General features: G+C 36.0%; 1 protein-coding gene across 9 annotated transcripts in view; it reads right to left on the bottom strand.

The window, feature by feature from the left end:
• The window catches only part of LRCH1 (leucine rich repeats and calponin homology domain containing 1), a 137,898-nt gene that overhangs the window by 53,863 nt on the left and 57,039 nt on the right, over positions 1-26,996 (bottom strand). For all 9 annotated transcript variants that reach the window (XR_012671958.1, XR_012671959.1, XR_012671960.1 and 6 more), the window contains exons 2-6: positions 12,857-13,001; positions 9,560-9,686; positions 3,450-3,555; positions 2,821-2,957; positions 1,481-1,608 (exon numbers count right to left, since the gene is read on the bottom strand). Coding sequence is in view for 4 of the 9 variants with exons in the window: in XM_075139581.1 (XP_074995682.1) it covers positions 1,481-1,608; positions 2,821-2,957; positions 3,450-3,555; positions 9,560-9,686; positions 12,857-13,001 (643 nt within the window). In the remaining 5 variants the exon portion in view is untranslated. The remainder of the gene's footprint in view (positions 1-1,480; positions 1,609-2,820; positions 2,958-3,449; positions 3,556-9,559; positions 9,687-12,856; positions 13,002-26,996) is intronic.

Here is a 26,996-nt window from a genome sequence, read left to right as displayed (position 1 = left end):
CTGGTTTCATTACCTAGTATGACCTCCACTCATTTTAAAGTACACTATTAAATGCAATACACTCATCACCTAACTTTTTTTTTTAATATGCTTTATTATCCTCTTTTTGCAGTCCTGAAAACTGTAATCCTGAATTCAGATTGACACAGCAATTTAAAAAAGAACTTTATCAGTCGTCACATGAATAAGATATTTGATTAATCCTAATCTTAAATTACCTCTTATCAGTAAACACTAAGGATTTTGTGTAGAAACTGCATATGGAAATCCTAACCAGGTTATGCTTTTTCTTTAGAAGTGTGAAGTTATTCTCTAAAATAAAAATTTGGTAATTATTATGTGATAGAGCATTAGGCTGTTAGTTACCAACTGGTATCTACTCTGTACTATCCCCTTACGCTAACGTGTATGATCCTATATGACCAAAATGTCATACAGGACATGACATTCTTGTCAATTTTCTTGTATACTGAAAAAACAAAACAGAAAACCAGTAGGTGTTTCCCGAATGGAAAACTTACTCTTTATCCTGGATTCTTCCCACCTTTGGCATTTATCTGAAATCCACAAAGGCATCTCCAAACATACATGGAGGAAAACAATTTGCGTGAAACCTTATCTAGATGACTGACAGGGAGATTCCATAATGGTTCTTTTTTTTTCCCCAGGATGTTAGCAGCAGCATCTCTTTTTTTATTTACATCAACACTTTGTTTTTATTGAGTACTTCTCTCCAAAAATAAGAGATTATCGTACTTTCTCTGGTTGGTTATATTAAACTTCCCACATTAGCAAAGAAAGAGCTGGCTAAAAACTGGTTTCCAATTAGCTATAGAGATTCTCATAAAAAGGAGCTGCTTTGTGTCTGTTCCTGTCCTTAAACCACCATACAAGATGACATTTCCTAGATGTTTGATGTAAGACATTAAAGATTTTGTCTTTCATTTTGCTAACAAATTAGCACATTTCACACTAAAAGGGTCTTAACATTCATGCAGTTCTCTTGGCCAGATGGATAAGCCTCTGGATGAATAAAAAAAGCTTAAAACAACTATGCAACGAATGTGTAACAACATATAAATCACAAAACAACACAAGAAATTAAAACTTATTTAATGTGTTAATAGATTTACAAGAAGTTGCAACACTTAATGATAGCTACCATCTCAATTATTTTTAATATATTCCAGTAGTCTACTAGTAAGAGGTTAGATTTAAACTAAGGTTCACTTCTAAGCTCTTTCCTAATGTGTTGCTAACTTTAATCAGAACAGATTGTTAAAAATATTTAGTTCTAAACTATTATAGGGATTTCACTAGAATAAAATATATTAAAGCAAAACAAATCTCTGTTCAAAAAAAGTACACTCTAAATAACATCTAAACAAACAAAACTCTGGAAGCTAAAGATATAAATATATTTATTTCACTTTGTCCATAAGTGTTACATGAAAAAAATAAGTGACATTATCATACATACCTTTCTTCCACGGGTTGTGGCAAATGCTGTTGTTCTATGGCATTAAGGTACAGTGAGTCTGCTGTTTTAATCTGACAGGCCTGTACAGTCAGATATTTGAATATATGCACCTTACCCTTTGTACAAATCTGTTAGACAAGAAAAAAAGTTACGTTTATAACTAGAATGAAAGAAATAATTTATTCCAAATGTCAGCGTAAAAATCCCTGAAAACCAACTCATATCGTCATAGATATCACATAAAATGGATTTTATTCTTTTTTTTTAAATTACTAAGAACTATTTCAATTACCCAATCAATTGTCTGTGCGTACTAGTATAAATACCCTCAGAGAGTAAGACAGAAAACAAGAAAAGAATATGTTCTACTTAAAATCCAAATGAGCTTTTCACTCAAACGAATTACTATAAAATATATCATATGGCCTGTTACTAACCATAAATTTAATAATTATTTTCCAAAATTAGTCAATAATGACATTTAGTTAATCAGCATGTCCTTTATACTCTTAGTCACATTGTTTTTACTAGTGTCCAAGCATCTTTATGATGCATTTCACCTGCATTTTAGAATTTTTTTCTTGAACTGCACACTTCTAGCTCAAGTGCTTGCTGAAACTTGCTCTGTATTTTTTGAGTTTAGTAGCAGCATCACCATTGGTTATGAAAAGAACTTCTCCAATGTAACAAAAACTCTCAAGTACTTCAACAGCTGTTGATCTAGAATAATTGTAGCTTTCAGAGATGTAGTTTGAATCTACTGTCCAGTAAGTCAACAACAACGAAGTTGTCCTTAAGCAGCAAGCACAGGTTCCATTCATTTATTATCATCATTTCTCAGCATGGTCTACAGTTCAGAACAGGAGTTTGATTTCTTTGTGTATCACAATCTTACACTATGAAGTAAAATAAATTTCACATGGATTATGTTCTAGACCATCTGCATAGTTTTTAAGTTAATAGTAAATCACTGTAGAACCTTCTAGAACTGGGTTCTTATTAACAGAGAGAAAATTTATCCAGGAAGTTTCTCAATTCTTTTTTTCAAAATTGTATACATATTCCAACATTAAGTTTCATACGCAGATAGGAACAACAAAAATAAACAGATAGCTAATTGAATGGAAATCTTCTAGACTCATTTTGGTTCAAGTAATGCATAGACTCATAACACAGAACATAGCATACTTTCTGCGTCTTATTTATACATCAACAATTAATGTCTGTGATGGATGACATTCAGAAGCCTGCAATTGCAGAAGGTGACATTTTATAAGCTATGATTTGTTATCATCCACCCAATATTAAGGGGCACAATTTAAATGATAGATGTTACTTACTTGTGCTGGTGGAGACTGCAAAGGATTATTCTCAAGCAGCAATACTTGTAACTGCACCATCTTTCTAAAACAAATTGGAATCACAAGTACTTTATTGCAGGAAAAGTCGAACTTTACCAAGGGAAGCTGTACTAGTTCTAAAAGTAACAAAAAGAGAGACAGTGTTATATCTGTATTTATTTTTGCCATAAAATAATAAAATATTTCTGATTAAACTTTCTTTGGCATTCAGGAAAAATACAAACTTAGGCAGGAATATAATCAACCTTTACTCCATTCTATACTGAGAAAAGAGTGTTATTGTTATACAAGTGACAATAAATTTTAAAATAAATACTTTGGCTTTTTTTTCCCCCCTGAAACTCAGCGGACAGTTCCCATGCTGCATTCACAGGTAAATAGTTGTGCAACTTAAAAGATGCCTAGAATCATAAAGATAATTCATTAAAAAAACCTCATGCACTGTTATTTAGTGAATACCACTGAATGTTATATTCTGCAAACTCAAATGGAATAAATTTGAACACAAAAGTAATTACCACTTTTTAATTATATTTACTTACATGATTAAATGCTAATAAAAAGAGCTACCATAAAGGTATTAGAATTTTTTGTTTGTTTGTTTTTACCTTGGGGTAAAACTTCGAGGTAATTTCTTCTGACATTCAGTTCTTTTAAAGATTTCAGCTGGCCTATCTGCTGTGGCAAAACTGTGATTTCATTACAGCTGACATCCTATAGCAAAATAGTAATAATAGAAATAATGAACTTTTGGTTCCTGAATATTAAATAATACAGATGTGAAATTGTAGCTAATTTGCTATTACTTTGCAACATTTTATTAACCTGAAAACATGCAACCATCTATGTCCTTCTTCACAAATGTTCACAGTTTGCTTAAAACCCAGAGCGAATTCGTATTTGGAGAACAAGTTAATTTTGAAAGTTAACTTAATTTCTATAGAAACATTCAAAACCATTTGCTTAAGATGTTCTACCTTTTTGTTCTTAACTTTTATTTATATGAAGACCTCAGTACCATGATTATATAACCAAAAAATGTTTGGATGAAATGTAAAACTGCTAGTGTGTGGATCTGATTTTTTAAAAAGGTTCTTGTTCTTTTGGAGGGAATATTTAAGCAAAATTAAAAAAAAAAAAAGGCAAGAAAACGGCAATAGCATTCTGTGATGATGGTCAGGAAAGGCATATATTTGATTATCACATCACATAGCAGGGCATAATAAAATAGGACAGGTCTTGTTTAGTATTATACAGACATTCAACCTATTATTGTAAAAGATACTCCTTAACTGCCTAGACAGGTTCTAAGTAGGTCTGATTATGATGACTAAATATAACTGGTTTAATAATCTGGATGAAATTGGAACCCATCCTCATTTCAGCTTTCCTAAAGGAGTAACTGCTGTAAAGTTGAGTTGAAAGTATAAGGTCTGGCTATACTGAGCATAATTTCAAACAACAAGTTTATATTACAGTAGTATTACTGTAATACATATTATACTTTAACAATATTGCTAACAAGAAACTGCTACTCATGCATACTAAAAATCAACTTCTTGGATTAAGTCAGTCTAAAACGAGATAGTTTTCAGGTACTAGCTAACATTTTTACTGCCAAACCGTCTAAATCAAAAGGACATCGAAACCTCCACTTACATCCCAGGCAACCTGTAAATTTGAGTAATGGCCCAATTATGCTTCCATTTCTGTGTTAAAAAAAGGAAACAGTATTTCATAGTATGAGAGCTAAGTGGGGTAATGCCAAATATTCCTGAATAGCCAACAGAATACTTTTAGGACGTTCACTCCTACTCTCTTGATTGTTTCAAATGGATTTATACAGTATCTGGGAGCTCTTAGACTACAAAATTTCTAAAAGTCAGTCAGATTTCCAAGTTATCTCTTTGAAGATAGTTGCTTCAATACTAGTCAAAAGTGTTACATTAACTCTCTATCTTCAAGCCTAAAAACTAGTTAACAAAAAATGATAGTAAAAGCAAAACGTGATCTGGCAATGCTGCTTGCTCTATCAGACAAGTTTCTTCCTGCAACAGAATCTGTCTGCTGCCAAAGCATCCTTCTCTTATAAAAAACACAGTCAGGAAATTATTTTAGCTTTTAGACAAGGAAATTAAAAATCCCAGTTAATGAGTGCATCTTTTGCCCAAGTTGCCACAAAGCATTGTTAATTGCACTGTTCCCAGATCATTTATTTTTAAAGCTTTACTGTCCTATTTTTAATTTACAGACTTTAAACAACTTCATAATTAGATACTCAATTTTTAGAGCATGGAATTTAAATTTAAAGTCACCTTGTGCCAGAGAAATCTAGACCAAGTGTACTTATGCACACACATCAGAACAAGTCAGGGAAAGAGACAGAGAATTTTAAAGTGGGGAGGGAGCCTGGCAGTGCAACTTTTCAAAACATCCTCAATAAGACTGATCTGTTGTGACAGCATGTCAGCATTCACAAGATCTCTAGAGACAGTAGTATCCTTTATCCTACTAAACACTGCAATCCAACATTTTTTTTTATTACTTTGTTTGAATAGCCATGGAAAAAAGACCTATAACATTTCTAGTTATACTTACGGTCTTGACTATTATTAGAATTCATGAGTGTGTATGTGACAGAGACAGTGTTTATCTTTCCCATTACTTTGGCAGTAATGGAAGCAATACTATCAAAGTCAAATGCCTATGGTTTTCAGGTTAATAATTTTTTAAAGGAACTAGATAACCAGCAGTTTGGAACTTCGCTTCATGGACATCTGCAGACAACTGAAGTCCAAACACCTACTCAAGTTCCAGGGGCTAGTGTTTGCTGAAGGTCAGACTTGCATTAATTCTATTTCGTCCTGCCATGACAACACAGACACAATTTCTCAAGATTAGAGAAACGTTAAGGCGTATGTAACTTTAACGTTGATTTCTGTGGCATGAAGCTCAATGGCGTGAAAACAAATAAAAACAATCACATTTTTCTTTTGTTTATGGTAAAGTTTAAACAGTCTTAAACCAATAAAATTCAGCATAACATAAACATAAAAACAAATATGGTACTCTGGCTCCATATTAACACATTTATTGACATACAGGAGTTTACCCAAACCATCCAAATTGAGGTAAACTTCCTCCTTACGTCCATTTTAAAACTTGGGAATCCTGACTGAGCTGTTATTCCTAAAAAGCACGTAGATTCTGTCAGAGCTTGTGACATACCAGCCATACTGAATGGTAAAAAGAAGTTACACGGTGCATGAGCACATGGATCCTTTTAGGTAATAGAAGGCAGGAGCTCCCACTTGGTCAGACTGCTGGCCCAGATTAGATGAATGAGGTGAATCCTAAATCTCTGCTCAAAGATTTAAAGGCTTCCAACATGAGACAGGAGCGTCCCAGAGATGGAGAAAGCCATTCTCTGGAGAAGGCAGAAGTGCAATACTGCCCGACAGGATGGAGAACAGAATTTTACTGTACATCTGATAGTTTTGGGTGCTATTAATGAGTTATCTCTGCCCAATTACTTTTTTACTTTGATGGAGAGTAAGGTTCAGATTATCTTCACACCAGTTTTGCGCTCATCCTCCTGGCTGACAGTAGAGGTATGATTGAGTTATGCAGCTGCAAATAAAAGTAAGTTTCCCAACCAAATTTTGCAAATAATTTTAATATATCCTGCAGGGAGAATAATTTATATGTTATTTTGATGCTTGTCAGATAGCTATCAGATCTATATAACCCAGAACCCTAAAATTTAAAAGAATACCTGAAAGTTTACTGCATGTAATATCTAAGCCATTCTATGCCACAAGTATGAAATTTATATAAATATATACATGTAATAGAAAAAGAATCACCTACCCCATTTTGGAGGGGAGAGGGAAGAAAGTAGTTAGTTGGAAAAATCTGACCTAATTTGCAGCAAACTATGCTTGTATCATTCAAGAGTGACTACAGAGGTAAAATTTGTTTCAAAAAGTTAGATAACAACAACCACAAAAAAATCCATTTGCTACGTACACACAGATTTTACTGCATGTAGCCCGTGAAAAGCTGTAAAGCACTTTGAAAACCTGAGGGTGCTTGGCAAAATCCTAGTAATACAAGCACTGAATGCAGTCAGGTGGTATCTGTCACTTCTCAGGACTGATCCCCTGTGCCAGCTCAGCACCACCACTCCGTATATCCCAAAGCAACAGCAACCCCTGCCAGAGGGCTGGGTGGTGGTGTTGCTTGAAGGCCACATGCTGTTCAGGCTGGCATTGCTCTCACACAGCTGAACGTTCTGTGCAACAACTGCAGCATGACTTAATCTTTTTTTTTTCCTTTTACTTGTTTTAGAACAATGATCACCCTATTATCTAAACTGCATTATATTATATATGCCAATACAGATACTGGCTCTCAATCGTACCACTATTTGCTTCTCCCAATACATCACAGTTTAGTCACTTCCAGCTAAATAATGCAACTCATTTCACTGGAAATGTACCAAACACTTATGGTGATATCAAACTAAGTAATCAGATCATCTCAACAGAACCATGCCCAATTTAACAAAAACTTGTTATTCACTTCCCACCCACTCCCGTTCTAATCACAAGACCACCGTCTTCAGCTTTCATAATTCTTCTAGGCTACCAAAGTGACATGTTGCTATAGCCTCTCATTTGAAATATTTTTAGAGCAGGAATTGTTGTGTTCTTCCTGACAAAGAGTAACACTGAAATTATACTGTAACTGGAAAGCAATATGAAAATCCAGTATTCCAGAAGTTAATTTAAACATATGATTTGTTTTAAAAAACAAAACAAACTCTATCTTCTTTGAGTATAATCTACATTGATTTTCAAGCTTTTAGTTTTTAACTTTTCAAAAGTCTAAAATAAGGGTAAGGGCTATTATTAAGCTAAGTACAAACTCTTACTAACAAATGAAACACTTCCAGCATCAGCAATGCTAGTTTATGCTACTGGGAGGGTTCAAACTTGAAATTGGAGGGGAAATTAGATATGAAAGCACTTCAGCAGCTCTTTACTGAAAATATTATCACAGACCTCAGTTAATACAAATACAACAGGTGATCCTGACCAGACAGAATCAGGCCAAGTCTTTCAATTATTTCACGAGCCCCGCACCACTAAGCAAGGCTACATTTAAACTAGAAGCAATCAAGAGCTAACAGGTTTCAATCTTTATTATCTATTCAGTCATCCTATCCCTTAAATTAGGATGTGATTAATACTGTTTAACTTTAATTATATATAAAACTGGAACCATAATCTTTTATTGAATCTATTTTAAACACAACAGAAACAATACTATAGCCTAACACATTTTTTGAAAGTTAATTACATCAAAACCATTTCAGTAATCTAATTAAACCCATCACACAAAAAAAACCAAAAAACCCACCCTATTTGATAAGATAAATTAATAATGTTCACCAAAGAAAACAAAACAAACTTGGTAGTCTTTAGCTCAGGTATAACCCAGAAAGGAAAAGGTAACTACCCCCCAATCCTCACCAACAGCCAGATCAGTTGTAATAAATAACAGAAGCCTGGTACCACAGGATGCTGTACAAAAAGAATACTAGAAGGAAAAAAGCCCCACAGTTGCCACTTCACTCCACAAATGAAGACCCAGTAGCAGGACTGGGGCCTAAAGCAAGGTCAGCTCAATTTCTGTAACATAATTTAGTAGAGAAACTACTGTTATAAAAATAGTAGTATGATAAGCAGGCACTTTCAGATACTGAAAAGATGTGCAAGATAAATGCAGTCAATGGAGGTATCAGCAGTTGGAAAAAAGTTCAAATATCATTGTTTTGCTACGCATAAATTAGCAGTGTTAAAATGTAGCTTATTTGTCAATTTGTATCTTAAGAGGTCAAGGTGAACAGAAATACCCAGAAGACATAACGCATATGCCACAGAGAATTCAGAGTCTCAGCCTACAATACAGAAAAGAGGAAGATAAAGGGAGAGAAGGGGAAGTATTCTCTTATATACATTTTCCACATACAAACTTCAAAAAAACCATGTGTAATTAAATTAATTTTAAGTTAAGGTACCAAATAATTTTTGCCTTTTCAGATTCTTATTTGTTAGACGGTATGTTATAGATGACCTACTACTTGCAGAAACAGTAGATGTGGACAGCTTTGAAAACAAGAGGAATGTAACAATTTTGTAAATCTGTTTAGATCTGTTTGTAAATCTGGGTGTTCCAGGAAAGGAAGGTTGCATGACAAAAATAGTGAAATAAAATGAAAATAGACTGAGAAGACCAGTATCACTAGTGGACTACAATGCGGTAAGCAGATAGCAATACAGAGAGAAAGGAAGCAGAAGGGGAGGGTGCTACAGCGGGGGATACAGCTTTGCAGAGCCTGATGCCAGAACTAGGGACTTGAAACAGGAATACAGGGAGCCAGTGCAGGCGGTGAGTAAAACTGGTAAAGATGATGAAGTTAGAAGCTGAGTTTTGAATGAACCAAGGGCAGTGATGTTGTTTAGAAGGGTCCTGAAGAACATAAAGGAAACTATTATTGTGTTACTACTCAACACACTTAAGTTCAAAAGTTAATTTTTTAACCTGCGTTATAGTATTAGGCATTTGTTAAAATATATTTGCAAAGTGAATTTCACTGTTTCTAATTAAATACAAAGTAAAAATAAAAAATAAAAAAAGATCAGTAACATACCAGTTCCATTAACTGTTTTAGCTGACCTATCTCTTCTGGAAGGGAACCTAGCTTATTGTTACTTGCAATTAAGACTTTTAGAGGAAGACCACACAGGCAAGCTGGTAAAGAAGAAAGCTGATTTCGACTGCAACAAAACAAAAAAAAAAACCATTAAAAACACCAGTGACCTTCTACTGTATACTCACATGAAGTCTGAGAGTTGTATAATTCCTTCATTTTGATGGTGAGATTTTATGCAGGTAGAATTTAAATTTTTGAATGGCAATCATTAAGAAAACACTTGCACATCAGAAATATCTGCATTATTGACTAAACAGTATTGTGGAATATTACCGTTCTGGAAAAAATGCATTATATCAGTTCAATAACAATTCAATTGTAACAAGTCTGGTTGTCACCTAGAACAGCTGTTTCCCTTCCTAATGAATGCAAGAAAGTAAACTGAGACAGTGTTTTGCAAGTATTTAAACATTCCTATGATTTTATGTGGCAGTATAGTGGATGTCTTTTGTTCCAAGTGAAAGACAAATAAATAAATTACAGATAAACCGGTTATTTTCTCAATTACTTTAAAGCACACTTACAGTTGAAGATTATTTGGTACTTGTTTTTCTATGATTCTATGATATTAACCCAGGTAAATACAGTGAAAAATTTTGTGCCCATCAGTGGTTCATTTCTTTCCAAGACTCATATTGAGCCATTTTATCTCTGTATCTTACTTTTTCCTAAAATTGATAAAACAATTTTTTTAAGTGACTGATATGTGCCATTTTATTCTTCATACCATATTTCAGGAAAGGGGCTGGGGGAAGGAAGTGAGCAGAAGATTTTCATGAAGAGGAGTTGCAAGGAAAGGCAAAATTTGGTAGAAAACTTTGAAAAGATTTAGGTTCTCATTCTAGTAACAATTACTCAAGATGCTAGAACTTAAAGATGACAAATTCCATGGCCCTTTGTAATCTCCAGATGATTAAAAATATTAATTTCTTGTGATTTGTGGATCAATTCTCAGAAGAAACTTTAAGCTAAACAGAATATCATATTAACTACTGTCTTTCCTGGAATATTTCAAGGTTTTCCTAAAATATAAGGTTCTTTTTTTTATGTTTTAACCTGTAGGAGAACAATGAACTGTAACTTAAAGTGGCACCCCAGTAAGAACCATTTTAGTTAGCTTCTGCATGACTATTAAGGCTCCAGAGAACCATTATGCATGACTGAACTCTGAAAATAGATGGCAAAAATTGTCCTGTGTAATCTCAGTAAGAGTTGCAACATTGAATTGAAACAAAAGGAAACAAAAATCAAAATTCCTCAAGTCTCAAAACATTCCTTCTTCAACTGCCAATCCAGCGGTCTGTTACAAAACTGCATATAAAGACGTATATTCATGCTCCATGCAACAGTCCCAAAATGTTTTACAAAGCAAACTATCATCATATCTCTGTTACACAGGGAGACAGACAGGTATCAAATAACAAAACCAAGGATATTAAAGATGAGAAATCCAACTTCTAACCAGCAGTAGTTGGAAAAAAGAATCAACGCTTATTGTGGAGTCAGGATTCTCAATTCTAGTGTCTTTACAGAAGACCAAGACATAACTTATCCTAAAAAATAAGTAGGAATAATTTTTTAAGTTCTAAAGAACTCAAATCGAGGAAGCCTAGAATCTAAAAAAGTTACACTATGCATCAGACACACACACAAAAAAATTAAGTAAAAATCATTTTTAAGTTCTATAGAACTCAGAAGCAACCCACTAAGGGATAGGAACAGCACATAACCAGGGCAAGTCAGTAATAAATCATCATTAGTCTAAAAGGAATTTCTTTAAATAAAACATGAACAGTATCCACCAAGGCCCAAAGATTATGTGTATCTCTTGGCATCACTTTCTAATTCTATTTAACATATGGGCTCTGCTAGTACAGGCAGAAAAATATTCATTTTAAATCTATAATATTTTTCTTGCCAAGAAGCAACATGGTTGGCAAGTCAAGGATATCTTTCCTTCTTCAACAGACTGCTTACTGTGTTCAACTAACACAGGGGAAGGGCACATCCAAGTGGAGAGGAGATTTTAAACTGAGGGAAATGACCTCACTTAGTAAAACTTGAAAAATTTCCTTTCGTTTTGATTGTCTAATTTACTGTGATACGTGGTATCAACTCTGTAACTATTCTGGGTTTGTCATGATTCACACAAATTCCATCATTACATTGAGTTCTAATTCACTAGTTCACTACATTGAGTTCTAGTTCACTAGTTCACTACATTGAGTTCTAATTGAGTTAATTCTAATTCCTAAATTTACTAAGATGTTTTATGTAAACTTAATAATTTCATCGACTCTTAATTTCTTTATGTATATCTAACAAACACTGTTTCAAAATTTCAAATCCTATTCTTTCCGTATGTGCAGACATCAGGACACCTTATTCTGTTTCAATTTTTAGAGCCAAAATTAGTGTTCCACAGTGGCCAAAACTGCAGTTTTCAGCAAGGCTTGAGAAACATTCTCAGTGTTTACAAAACTGATGACCAAGCCTTCATACCTTGAATTTAAAAGCCCAAGATCACTTTGCCCCCTGCCCAAACCTCATTCTCACAAAGAACAGATCATTACATCTTCACTATTACAGTTTTTACATACTCAACTGCAAATAAACCTCCACATCTTGTCCCAACTGAAAAAGTGCTGACATTCCCTCTCTCAAAAGTAAATGTGCATTCACCTGCACTTTAACCACAAGCAATTATGTATACCGATTAGTATTCATGCACACTTTGCACGAAAAAGACACAAAGGTGACTAATTCTTTGCCCCTTCCTCCTGAAAAGGCAGTAACTATACTTCCTGCATAAGAAGATACTAGCGATAAAGTATCATGCTTTTTCTTTCCATTCCCCATGAAGAAAACATTAATCCTGTGTCTCTGTCCCTCCATCTTTTTAACTACAAAAAGCATGTCAAGCTTCACAAAATTTATCATCAGAAGGGAGTTAAAAGAAACCAACTGTGCTGATGTGATTACCATGCTGAATTTGCTAGAAAAATAAGTGAAAGAAAGGGATTAATATTACTTGGTCTTTCCTTAATTAGTTTTACATTTTGGCCTTTACAGTGCCTTCATACAGAGCTGTATCTACAGACAATGAGTTTTTGCACTACCGCTTCCAATAAAATGAAAAACGTAGTCAGTTGTTCCAGAAACACATAAAGTGCAGACAAAAAAAAGCTTTACACATTTGCAAATAAACAGAAAATGTGGCAAAGTTAAACTTACCTCAAATTTAAGTAAGTTAGCATTTGCAAGTTCACTATGGCATCTGGTATAATTTTAATACAATTGTGGTATAGATTTAGTGTTTCCAGTGACACAAAATGGCACAACTCTGTAGGAACCTCAGTTAATCTATTCTTGGATAAATCTGAGAAGAGAAAAAGAGAAGGTACATTTTTTAACCATCAGAAAGATATACTTTGAAAAGCTACGCTTCATTATTAAAATAAATTAATAGATGTAATCCTACAGTGGTACAGCAAATTAAGCCAATGTTTTTATTATGCAAAATAAAACTAGTGCTAACCTTTACAATCTTGAAACAGAACAGACTGCATATAAAAGAGCAAACATTCAATTAAAATTTATTCAGTCTAATAAAAAGTAATTATTTGCAGGACTCAATATGCTGAGGAAATACTTCCAAACAGAACCAAGTATAGATTCCAAAGCTCATATAATATACCCAGAGATCTAGCTGATATACAGCTAGACATCTGTAAATAATGATAGCATTTAGAGAAAACAAACAACAAGGATTATACCTTTAATTTCTTTAAAAAAAAAAAAGAAAAAGAATTCTTTGGATAACACTTCAAAATGACCTGTATTTCCTAGATCTCAATCAGTTATAAAAGAATGTTACCTATAAAAAATGCTGAAGACCTTCAGGAATGGATTTGGTATGTGGTGTAAGTACATACAAGACAACAATGACGGATTCCAAATCCCCCAAGTGGGTGCTTGTACCCACAGAATGAAAGCTTTTGATTTTTAATCAGTTGTTCATTCTTTATTTCTTATTTTAAGCACACAGACACAAAGGAAAATCAGTAAGAAGAAATGTTACTGAGCTTTGTTCCTTACCTACCACAGTATGGAAAATGACGTATCATAATACTGATGTGAGCTCAAGTCATAAAATAAAAATGCATGCCAGCGTTCAACGGCATTAATTGGATTCAAAGAAATGTTTAAACAGTGTTGCAGAACAAACATCTCTTATCATCAGAAACCGCACAACTGCCACCTACCCATACCACCAGACGGATAACCTGACCTGAAGAACAGTCACCTCTTTTAAGTGAAAGGAACAGGAATGTAACTGGGCAAAAGGTGAGATGTCTGATGGGAAGGATACAAGGAAAAATGGAACTTGATGATCTCCTCACTTCTTCATTGCTGCTATTTTAAGCCTACTCCCTGATCCTTCAAAGCTTATTTCAAAGCTTACTTTCTTAAACAACATAAAAGGAGAAGCAGCTGAAGTATAGTAGATACATTTCCAGAGCGCTGATTATCTGAATCCTCTCTTTAGGGCCATAAAGCAATTTTTTGCTTTTGTGAACAAACAGGCAGAATCCTGAAGATCTTTTTAACTTCCTTTGCAGTTCCAGACTCATCAGTTTGCTGCGCAGAGGCACAGCTTGAGTTCAAAACTATTGTCAGTGGGAAGGTTTTATCTTTTTTTTTTTTGTTCCTGTCTCCTGCAATGCGAACTGAAATTCAGTACACTCTATTCCCCTTGTCAGATCCCACTTTGCTGCGCTTCGTTGCTTTTGACAAAAAGTTGGTTTCATTACTCCATCCTCTACTGAGACAACGGCAATGGCCTAGGAGTGCAGTAACTGAGAGAAGCCCTGCTGACCCAAGTGGCAGTATGGTTGAATTGAGCACGTCAACCAAAATTATTCACTTCTAAGTTACTATACAACAGCAATGCTTGAACTGCTCTGCTTTCTCTTACCAGGCTTAGATAGCAGGTAGATGCAGCATTACCTCAGCTTCTCCTTTCCTTCACCTCTGCTGTCAAACTAAAGCATTCCCTATTTGAGTGAATGTTATTACTGTTTCAAAGGGGGAGAAAGCTCTTCAATGTTCCTCTGTTTCAGCGCTTTAATCCTCTACTGTTTTCTATTTAGCATGAGAGTGTTTACTAACATGGCATTCAAAAAAAATTACCACTGGTTCCCTCTCCTCCTGCCTCCCTAGCTGTGTTTATTATCAGATATTAACAGAGGACTGTCATGCTGTAACTTTTTGAATCATGCAGGGGATCTTCGTATTTTACAATTTGATTGCAAATAAAACCTTCCCTTTTTTTAAACCACGTTTTTCTGCAGTGACATTGCCACAGACATACTGCTCGTTTCCTCCTTTAGAGATCCAAAAGAGTAAACTGAAAGTTAGGCCTAGGCTGAAGACAACCTGCATGGCACTGGATGGTACATGGAGAGTGACATCTTATCCTTCATCTGATCCTTGTCACGTGATACACAGATCAAAAACTGAGAACACAAAAATGTTACTTCTTCTCAAGCTACTAAAACTGCAGCCTACCACCTAAACTCCATCTTCATGCCTGTTCTCATTTACCTTTACATCAAATAAAAGGGACTGTTGCCACAACATTTGACTTACCCTTGAAAAATTCTAGTACCTCAAAAAAATGGAACAGCAACTAGATTGACCCTGCTCCTGTAACAGACATTACTATGACAGTAAGATGCTTTTTCAATTTTTTTAAATTTTATTACTATCCTTTGTTCTCAAGGGCTTTAACTCTGTTAATCTGAAGAAGGACAAAACAAAAAACCCACAGATCATAACAGACAAATTCCTTCCTGTCATCCTCAGGACCGTGGGTTATAGGACACGCTATGTACACAACAAAGGAATTCAAGAATTAACTTACAACAAAGGAAGTCAATTATTTATTATTGTCTGGTTATCACAGTTTAAGATTAAGATCGTTTCAACACTTGTATCTATTGTTGCTTCCTAAATAAGAAAAAAACAATTTTATTAACAGCATAAGGCAGAGGAATAAAAATTACACATTTTATTTAATACCATTGTAACCTAGCTTAATAGAAAAAGCAGAAGTTTGCTACTATAATTTACTGATAAGAGGTATCACTACTACCAAATCTGAATGTCTTTGAGAAACAGAGTCCTGGAATGGCATCTGACATACAGAATGCTCATCACATTTTTTAACTAGTGGCAATAATTTTTGCCAAAAAATAGACTTCCCTGATCAAATGGAAGCAAAATAAAATTTTAAAAAGACATGGTTTTTATTAAATCCTAGAATGAATGTGGGCCTCTGAACATGATGCAGCTGTGAAGAAAGCGTAGTGGCTTTCAGAAGTCTGAAAATTCCATACAGAAAAGCGCATGCCTTCAGAAATGAAAAATAAGGAAAACAGCCTGCATAACAATTTTATACTGTACCTTAAAAGAATATGTAAACATGTACAGAAACTTCTGAAATTTACATAATTATTTTGATACTACTTTATACGAAGGCACTTTTGCCTCAAATTACTGCATCTTATAATTAGTCTGTATGCATTTCAGGTTTACTTTGATATTTAAGTTCTAGAACAAAATACAAGGGTTAAGCCTTAACGAAACTGCAGAACCTTTTGAACATACTGAGAAAAACAGTACGCATGTATCTTGTTTCTGTCACAATTCATAAACCTTCTGAAAAATATTTTGCGAAAGCTCTCTTGGGTTCATTATTTAGGGAAAAAGAATGCAGACACTAAAATTTTAAACAACTTCTGAAAATATTTTTAAAATACAGAAAAGTTGGCAAACCTTTATTTTCTTACTGTAATTTTTTAACTCTACACTTCCCAAATCACTAAGCTACACATCCCCCTTGCTTCATTAATTTGAAGATTAATGCTTCAGGATAATTAATAATAATGAAGTTACTGTACAGACTATTTTTTGCTACAGAAATGGAAATGAACAGAGGGATGGAATTTCCCAGTGCTTAAAGGAATTTTGATTAATTTCCTTATACTATCTAACACAAAGGAGATCTAACAAATTAATGAATCTATGATGGCAGAAGTACATTTCATGCCAAGACAGTATAGGTAGGTTTCACCTGAGGTGACTATTTCCTGTAACTTCCATTATGAAATAGGTGACATAAATATAAACAAATATGGGGGGGAGGCCATGCATTGGAGTGAGTTTTTTGTTTTAAATCAAATACACTATTCATTCATTATTTGTGACATCAAGATGTTTTCAAACTACATCTGGCTTCACTTCATCTTTTCCTGCCAAGAACAAGTTTGTTAAAACTCCAAAATAAAGTAACGGAACAAAAAAAAAAGCAAGCCAGTTTAGAAAAATATCAGATGGAATCTTGATCTTTAAAAGAGTCAGCACAATTCTGGCGCAATGACATGGCTTTTGTATGAGAAATGTTACTATGTTGGAAGCTAGACAGGAACTACACAAAATAAGCACTTCCTTAGCTGGGAGTGAACAATAAAAAGCAAAAAGTTCAGACTGGTAAATAAGCACTTAACAGAAGACTCCAAGCCTTGTTTGGCGACTGGCACACTGCACGGTCAGGGTCCACGCTGCCATCACACCAGTGATAATTGACCCCATCCCTGGGGCAAAACCTTCCAATTCCTGTAGCTCTGAATATGTCTACCACAATGAAGTACCACTGCTGACTACGACCTTTCTGACTCCATGCTTTACAGGCAGGTTATCAACTGCCACTACACATACACACATGGTATAAAGCACTGCCACTGCAGAAAACAAAATGGCATTGTCAAAATAACCAGAATAATACCTGAAGTCATATAATTTTTTTCAGCAAGGTTAACAAAGTGCTCCAATTTTCCTACCTTCAAGTTAGCAATACATTATTAAATACCAGTTATTAATACATTATTAAATAAAATTGCAGACTATTCACAGGAGAGTTAAACAATTTAAGCCTTTAAGTCAGAACAGCAATTAATTAAATAAATATGTATATGCATTACTACATCACAAATCTTACCCAAGAATTTTAATGAAAGCAGTATTATCAAAAAGCAGTGATTTTAAATTTTCAGATTATGGAAAAATTCACTATAAATTTATACTTCTAACACGCAAACCTACAACAGACAAAAGTTGGAATTATGCAAGTAAGCATCTATCCACCATTGAGCAGGAAATTCCTGAGAGATAGATAGATAGATAAAAATCTGAAACAGAAGAAAGATCTGTATTTGATATGGAGTTTTGAAATCAAGAAATTGCAAGGTAAAAAAGTCACCCAAACAACCTTAACTGCAGCCCACCAAGTTTCTATTTTTGTACTCTTCAGCACTTACTGAATAAAAAAGACAGGAATTATTTTGAAGAAGTTATTTGCATTTGTACTAAGATACCATTCAAGGTATTCAAATGAGATGTCTGAATTGGATTTGACAAAGAATTCAAGCAATTCACTGTAAGAGGCTAAAAAAATATTAAGTTCAACCTTAATTTCATGGGAAAATTATGCAAATAAGAATGCTAGGAAAGACATAAAGAAGTCTATATATGACATAACACAACTGTATGAAGCATTACCTTTTATACTGTAAATTACCCGTATTTTTATTAGGCTTTAGGAAGCCTGTATTTCCAGATTAGCTAGGTATATCTTCATTGATAACTGAAGCCATAAATTGATGGCACTGTATCTTGGACAACTTTTGAAATATCTAACTGCACCTCAGACCTTCGGCAACACTGTATCCCACCCATACTTGCCTTGGCGAAGACGGCAAGTGATGTATTATCAATGTAATTGCACTTATCAGAATCAAATAGTCAATGGTCTCTGATGAAGCAATTACTTCATTCTAGTCTTTACCCAATTTTTCCTCCTAAATGGTAGGAAAATGCATCATTCTATAGACAAATGCTATATATTAGTCTTGAAAACACTGTAATGCAACTATAAAGTGCTATATACTTTTAAGACATGCCCTACAACTTGTCGTTATCTTGCATAGCGGCATAACTTGTCTTAACTACTTGCCCTCTCTATCTGCTCCTATCAATGAATAATGGCCTGGATGCACAGCCAGCTTTTACTGTGGTCAGGAACTTCTACCGACAGTGATGCTACATGAACAAAAAAGAGGCAGCAAAGACCTCCACTGATTCTGGTGTCAAATGCATTCTGGTTTGTTCATGACAATTATGCCACGAAGAATACATGGCATTTCTTCATTAAGAGACACTTCTATTTAAGTTATTTAGCAGACAGAAGAACAAGTAACAGAAGACAAAGAATGCCCAATAAACTAAAAACAATTCTGCTTCCCTGTAAGAAAAAATATAACGTAGCAGTGCATGGACTCAAGGTTTTTCATTCTGAAACTACAACTTGTAACGATTAAGAAAAAAGTAGCTCCAATGCTGATTCCCGAGGAAGTCATCATTACTGATGCAATAACATACAACAGTAACATTTAGACACTGATCAACATTACTAGATGTACGACTGCTGACTCAAAAAATGTAGAAGGTGCATCTATCCCAGGCACTTCGACATAAAAATGTACAGACATTGCAAGAAAAATAATTTGAACAGATTATGAAGCGACTCTGCTGTTACACACTTGCTAAGCACTACTTTTTAGAGCACTGTCAGCATATTTTCCATCTGTCTCCCATACACATGGGAGAATTTTAAGGATTAATTTATTTAATTTAAGAATTAACATTAAAAATCTCGACCTCAAAGCCACAGACAAATTAAGATTACACTACAGGTGTAAGCAAATTTCAAAGTGATTATACATGTACTTTTGTATCCACTTTTCCTATCATTACCATAGTTTAACTCATTAAAAGTTTCTCCTTTACCACTCTGTACATGAGTTCTCTGATTCTTCCCCACATCTTGACATAGTGTTATAATACGTGGGCAAGTTGAAGATAACTAACACTAGTGATATACAACACAACACTGCCTTCTCTGTGTCACTGATGGTTAGAATGAACCCAATTTATTACTTTTCTAAGTAACAACTGTAATAGTAATCACACATATTCACCACAGTTATCAGAGGGGACCTAAATAGGGCTTTTAGAGGGAGAAAAAAATCCATGACTGAAGGAAACCAATACTCGGGAGAAAGCCTCTCCTAGAGTCTGGCAGAGGTGTCACCACTAGAGGGGGTCCTGATCTCACAGACTTGGCCAACACCCTGTAACAGTGTTTCTCAACTGTTTCCTTCTTTTAGAGTCCATCCACAGCACATGAAAAGGACAGAAATAGGAAGGCACACCTTATAACCCCCCCGGCGCTCCTATGAACCTACTGGCCATCACAGTTTTCAAAATATGACAAATGAGGCTACTCACTTGCAACCATTACTGCAGGAAACAAATATATAAACAGGTATCTACTGAGGTCAAGCCCTTACAAAAAAAAAGAGTCTATTCTGAAATAGTCACATTGAAGTGTTTTTCCCCAGCCTTCCTTCAGATGATGTAAGAATCTGAGGTATCTCTGAGCCCTCCATAGTAATAGCAATACAACATTTGGTCTATTTCAGACAAAAACAGCAATAAAAGTTAGTTGATATATTTGACAAAGACCCTGCTTACAAACTCATCCCACCCCAACGACCCATCTACCATTCTACTTCATCCGCCACTCCATTATGGAATACATAGCTTGCTTCTCCACAGTGCCCTGTAACCTCCCAATAAAGCACAGCCAAGGCAAGTTTAAGAAACATGCATCCTACATTTCTTCTCAGGTAGTGCACTAACTAGCCTGAAGCAATTGAACAGTATAAGCTACCTCTCCCAGACACCAAAACTTTGACCAAACGTCACTTCAAGGTCTTCTGCTTTCTCTGTGTGAAACAAGGGTGGGGGAAGGAAGGAGCAAAAGGGAGCATATTCTTATGATTAGCTCCATGGCACGCTCCAATTCCAAGGAGACAAAGGAAATTTCTCTGCAAGAAACACACTCAAAACAGTATCACAAGCCTGGAAGAATAAAGAGAAGGTTAATACAGAAATATGCCTCGTTATTGCATCTGCCTTTAGACAGCAAAATAAAACATTTAAATTTCTCCTTTATCTTCTATTTCTTCCTCTTTAGGACAACTGTTCAGGGTTAAGATTGGCAGAAAAAATGTTCCTGAGGGGGCTCTGCTTACACACTGAAGGTGAACCTGGTGTGGAAGTATAAGGGACTCCCTAAAAACATACTGCAAAATGACTGGATTCTTCCTGCAGATGTCTATGTAGGAATGAACAGATTTGGGACTTGTGGTGGGTTGACTTTGGCTGCCCACCAGGTGCCCACCCAGCCGCTCTGTCACTCCCCCTTCTCAGCAGGACAGGGGAGAAAACACAATGAAAAAGCTCATGGGTCGAGGTAAGGACCACCACTTACTGTCACAGGCAACACAGATTCAACTTGGGGAAATTAATTTATTGCCAATTAATAACAGAGTAGGATAGTAAGAAATAAAAACAAAACTAAAACCACTTTCCCCTCGTCCTCCTTCTTCCCAGGCTCAACTTCACTCATGACCCTCCTACTTCCTCCCCCCGCCCACCTCCCCCAGTGGTGCAGGGGGACGGGGAATGGGAGTTGTGGTCAGCCATAAACACTTCACCTCTGCCACTCCTTCTTCCTCACACTCTTCCCCTGCTCCAGCATCCCATCTCCCATGGGATACAGTCCTTCATAAACTTCTCCACTATGGATCCTTCCCACGGCCTGCAGTCCTTCAAGAACTGCTCCAGCATGGGTCCTTTCCACAGGGTACAGCCTGTCAAGAATGGACTGCTCCAGCGTGGGTCCCCCACATGCCACAGGTCCTGCCGGAAAACCTGCTCCTCCATGCGCTCCTCTCCAGGGGTTACAGTTTGTGCCAGGAATCTACTCCAACACGGACCCTCCACAGGCTGCAGCTTCCTTCAGAGCACATCCTCCTGCCCCAGCATGGGGTTTTCCATAGGTTGCAGGGTGGATATCTGCTCCATGGTGGACCTCCGTGAGCTGCAGGGGGACAGCCTGCCTCACTACGGTCTTCACCACGGGCTGCAGGGGAATCTCTGCTCCAGCACCTGGAGCACCTCCTCCCCCTCCTTCTTCACTGACTCTGGTATCCGCAGGGCTGTTTCTCTCACATTTTTCTCACTCCTTTCTCACACAGCTGCCACACAGCATTTTTTACCCTTTCTTAAATATGTTATCACAAAGACGTGACCAGCATCGCTAATGGGCTCAGCTTTGGCCAGCAGTGGGTCTGTCTTGGAGCTGGCTGGAACTGGCTCTGTCTGACATGGGGGCAGCTTCTGGTCTCTTCTCACAGAAAGCTGCCCCTTCAGCCCGTCCGGTACCAAAATCTTGCCACATAAACCAAATACAGGCACCTAAACACCTGTATCACAAGATGGAAAAAATACCAGACAGCAAATACCTTCCATCAACAGAATGACCTTTAATAACATGTGGTATGAAACCCAGTTCATGGGTCATGAAGCATTCCTCCTTCTCCCACGCCTTCCGCACAAGAGGGAGGATATAAGTCATTAATTTTCACACTCCTTAATAAACAACCAACCTTAAGAAGGATCAATGGATTGTATCATTCCAGTATTGTACTAGTCAGCCTCAGCAGGACTTAAATATTTCAGGTGTTTTCTCAGACACAGTAGCAGTAAGAAGAAATGTTCGGCCAACTCTAAAAACTTCAAAAGCTGTTCATCATTTTCAGCCTTTATAGTAGGCTGATGGAGAGCACTGGAGGAAAAGAAACTGACATGTTCACATCATACACTATCCAGCTGAACATCTTTACTGTATCAAACTATATTTCAGTCATCTGCCTGAACTGTTCATACTGGCACATGAAACAAAATTTGATAGTGAACACCCACCCATGTGAAAGCAGGACCTTCACTGGCTCCTCTGTGGAAACAAAAACTAGAAGTATACCTTGATACTAAAAGTCCTCATGATTAGCTTCAGCCATCACAGATACACTTTAATTATTAGCATGGAATGCTGTGAGATCAGGGCTATATAAAGGGACTTCCAGGTATATTAGAGACTTCTCACAGGACTAAGACTCGGATTATGAAACACTTTTCTGAAAGAAGAAGAGTGACCACAGCTTTCACCAAATTCAAAACAAAAGTTCAAAAAGGTGTAAATTGTGTATGTGCATATATAAACACACACAACCTCATTTCAGTCATGCAACTTACTCCCACCTATTGGAGAAGAGGGAAAGATGTGAAACAAAAATGTGAATTACATTCTATCCCAAAGACGGTGGTGGATCCCTGCAAGGACGTACTCTAGTGCCTTCTATTACAAATCTTTTCTTCTGGCCACAGATATCTCCTCTCTTAAAGCTGTCCACTTTGGAAACCAACACCTTCCACTTCCACAGGGGAATTCCACATGATGCACTCAAAAACAGCAGGATGTAATCCAGTGGTCTACAACCTTTTCCAGCCCACAGACAACACTACTAGAAGGAACAAGCTGAATGCAATGTCAAGGTTTGTTTTTCACTTCATTCTCTATTATTATGGTTATCATTATTATTATTATTATTTTTCCTCAAGCTGTGAATAGAGGACACTATTTATGCTATGCATTATCTGTCTCAGTGATCTGCTTGAAGAGGAGTTACCTCGCATTTACAATCTGGTAGAAGTAGCACATAAACCAGTTTCTGTGAAGTAGATCACTTGCCTGAACTCTGAAGATTATTTTTCACACCTGATAGACTAAAATACTAGATTTGTTTATTTTTAATTCATTTTTATACATGAACTGTCTCACGTTCTGTAAGAAAATTTGCTATGAACAGGGAAATGAACAAAGGTTATTTGATCTTTGGGTACATCAAACGCATGTGGGCAAAGACATGGAAAAGCTACCTAATGTAAAACAGTGACATGGAAAGCAGGGTATTACTCATCTAATCACTTCCCTTTCTGTATGCCCATCTCCCACAGATGCCAGGGTTAATCTACCTTATCTATATTATTCATATACTTCTCCCGCAATGGTTCTTGAAGTCAGCATAACATAATTGTACCAGTTTATCAACACAAATCTGTTTCGTACCATAAAAGCTGACTTACACTATTGAGTACATCCTTAAACAATGAACTAATTATATGGCTATTACACAGGAGGTACAACATTTGAAAGAAATGGCTAAGAAATGCTTCAGACTTCTAAACAAAACAGGAATCCATGAAAACATTACCAGAGACTGAGATACCAAGAAAGAAAATCCTGGAATAAACAAATAAATTAAATTGTAATAAATAACCAAAAACCAGATGGCTACTCCTAGATGGTGGGAGGGGGGGAGGGAAAGAAAAGAAATAATAGAAAGACTTCCTTGAACTGAAAGCAAAATAAGCACAGTACATACTGCCTCTATCCTTACAAAACCCAAACAAACTAAAAACCACCTAGCTGGAACCACTAGAACTACAGACCTGTAAATTTGGTACCAAGATCTCTATCCTATGTAAGTGTTCCCATGGCCCTTTTTTAAGTTTAAGACAATGTTTCTCAACCCTCTCATTTTTCTTTCCTTCAAAAGCAAAGAACCTTGCCTTCTTTGGGGAAAACAAAACCAAAACAGGTATCTCATCCAGTACTGCTGCTTGCCGGTCAGGGGAGGGGCAGGAAAGGGACAGGAAAGTTTTAATTCAGTATGCCCTCCCCATCAATAATTAAAACAAAATGTAAAGAACTACCTTTAGGCAGTTATGAGGTCTAATCCTGAAGAGGCTACAACGGCTAGTTTATTCAGGCTCAAATGAGAGACCTACAGGTAGATAATAAGGAGTTCTGTGAAGAGCAGATGGAAGCATTATTTCCCTGTAGTTGCCTGATGGGTAGAAGGAAAGTGTAAGCCAGATCTATTAGTTCTTAGATTTAAGAAGTCCAGTAACTGCAGTGTACAATATTGTTATATTTTAAAGGTTTTTTTTTTTACTCAATCTGCTTTCTTCCTGCTGATAAAATTCAATAATGCTTTAATGAAGCAGTTGAGGTTAAATTACCCTTGTCGGAAGAAAAAAAGTCTTTGCTGCACAAGCTGTGAACCTGCTCAAATCAGCGACAAGTAACAGTTTGATATACATGCTGCTGGAATCCAGGTCAGGTTTTGTGAAAAGAAGAATCAAGCTAAAAGCTTTAGGACTACAACTTGGAGATTTGGGGAGTACACCTTCAACTGTGGCACTAGAAAGCGCAAAAGATTTTATAAAGTACTTAACTTCTTGGCTTGGTTTGTTTATCCAGCATATACATTTAAAAATCTTTACTATGAGATTAACTGTTCATTTTCAACAGTTTTCCACCAGTGGGGGTGCTGAACCTGCTAACCTTATACTACCACTGCTGTTACTCACTGGCTAAACTTCCACTGATATCGTGAACTCCAAGTCAGCAATTTCAAGTTAATTCAGTTGGGAAGTCATTAATGCACTGCAAAACTCAGATTCAATAACTGATACTTTTAACTGTACCCCCTAAACATTCTGACTCAATAACTGATATTTTTTAACTGTACCCTCAGCAAGTTTGTTAATATACAGGTAAAGCGATACACTGATGATTTAGCCAATTTTGTCACCTTTCAGACAATATTAAAACTACTCCTATCAGGACTTTGACTCTCACCAAATATATTCTCATGACTCATTATTTGAGTGCCAAGTACTTTAGTCATGCCCAGTAAGAAGAGGTTATACCTAAGGAGAAAACAGGTTTTAATCGAAAAATTGCATGGCATTCTGCTCAGATTACAATTTCTTTTCTGCACAAGAAAAGCAACAGTTGTGCTTTCTTATCTAACTCACTCCCAATTCAGCCTCTTTTTACTCAAAAAAAAAAAAAAAAAAAAAGAAGCCCAAGAGTTCATAAGAACCTCTAAAATTTTCATTTGGAGTTCTTCCAAAACTGGGTACTCTTTGTGACTGATGCATATACTTCTCAGCTCTAGTTCCTTCTGTCTTTCCCCTGCCTCTTCAAAAATTTGGATAGGAAATTCATTCTTTTGGGAAGAACTTGAAAGAGAGACACTAGCAAATATACAATTATAAATGCATTTTACTTCTGATTTAAAAAAAAAAAAGGCTCTCATTATCCAGAAATTATGAATCATTTCAACAAGCAATTCCTTCTCTGAAGAGATGGCATTACCACATATCCCCATGTGTTTCCTATGCTTACTTAATGAAAGTCTCATCTCTGAAGTTTGTTTATTCAAGATTGACACAGATAGCAGAAAAAGAACTCTAACACAAAAAGCTTCTAATGTGGCTCGTGCCGAGCCTTCTGCCAGCACACCTGCAAATATACTGAAGGTGTTATTCAAAAGACTGCATTATCACAAAGTTATATACACTGTGCAAGATGCGACACAACTGTTGTGCTATGAATTATCAGTTCATCTGTTTTCTGTATACAACACTATTTGATTTCACAGAAAGCTAATTTTAACAGTTGACTGAGAACAGAAATACCTATTATATACCATGCTCTTCTAACAAATGGAAAAGGTTAAAAGGTTGGTAAAACTCTGTTAAAAGGTTAGTTTATGCTTTTAAATCAAACATATCAAGATTTTAAAATGCCAGAATGCCAGCAAGGTTAAGATACATTCTATCAAGGTCTGCTGTATCATCTGAAGTCTTTTGCCAGAAACATATGTAGAAAACGAATTCTCCTATAGCTCTCACCAATGCCTTACATGCAAGAGGCTTTTTTCTTATTCGGCAGCCTACTTTCTATATAACCATCCACATGATTATGTAAGGATAAGGACCAAGATTGTCCTTTTAATAGTTCCTTCCCCCATCTTTTTTCCTGTGATATATTCATGAGAACAATATCTTCTCCCAGTCATTTCTCCGGAAGATTATTAATAAACAAGCTAGATTCTTCTAGTTTCCTCTTGTTACAGTTTTCCTGTCATCCAAGTAAACCTTTTCTGTACCTGTTTCAGCCTTAAGTCATCTTCCTTGGACACTAATGGGACATAAGCCTGCATAGGAGGATTACGTTACACCATTGCCATGTGTAACATCATTAAGAATTTCTAGTCCCTATTGAAATACATCTTCTGATACAGCCTCAGGACAAAACCAGATGTTTAAGATTTGTGATACTGGCAACTCGTTACCATCTTTACAAGTGTCATATCCAGGTTTTCTTCCTTTTCCAATTACAAGTGATGAACTCATGACTTAGAGCAGACACTTTGCTTATTGACTCTTTAAATTTTCAGCTGCCTTTCTTCTGGACCATTCTTCATGA

Source organism: Calonectris borealis, chromosome 1 (assembly GCF_964195595.1).
Source record: "Calonectris borealis chromosome 1, bCalBor7.hap1.2, whole genome shotgun sequence".
Lineage (NCBI taxonomy): Eukaryota > Metazoa > Chordata > Aves > Procellariiformes > Procellariidae > Calonectris > Calonectris borealis.
This window is presented reverse-complemented; position numbering and strand designations above follow the sequence as displayed.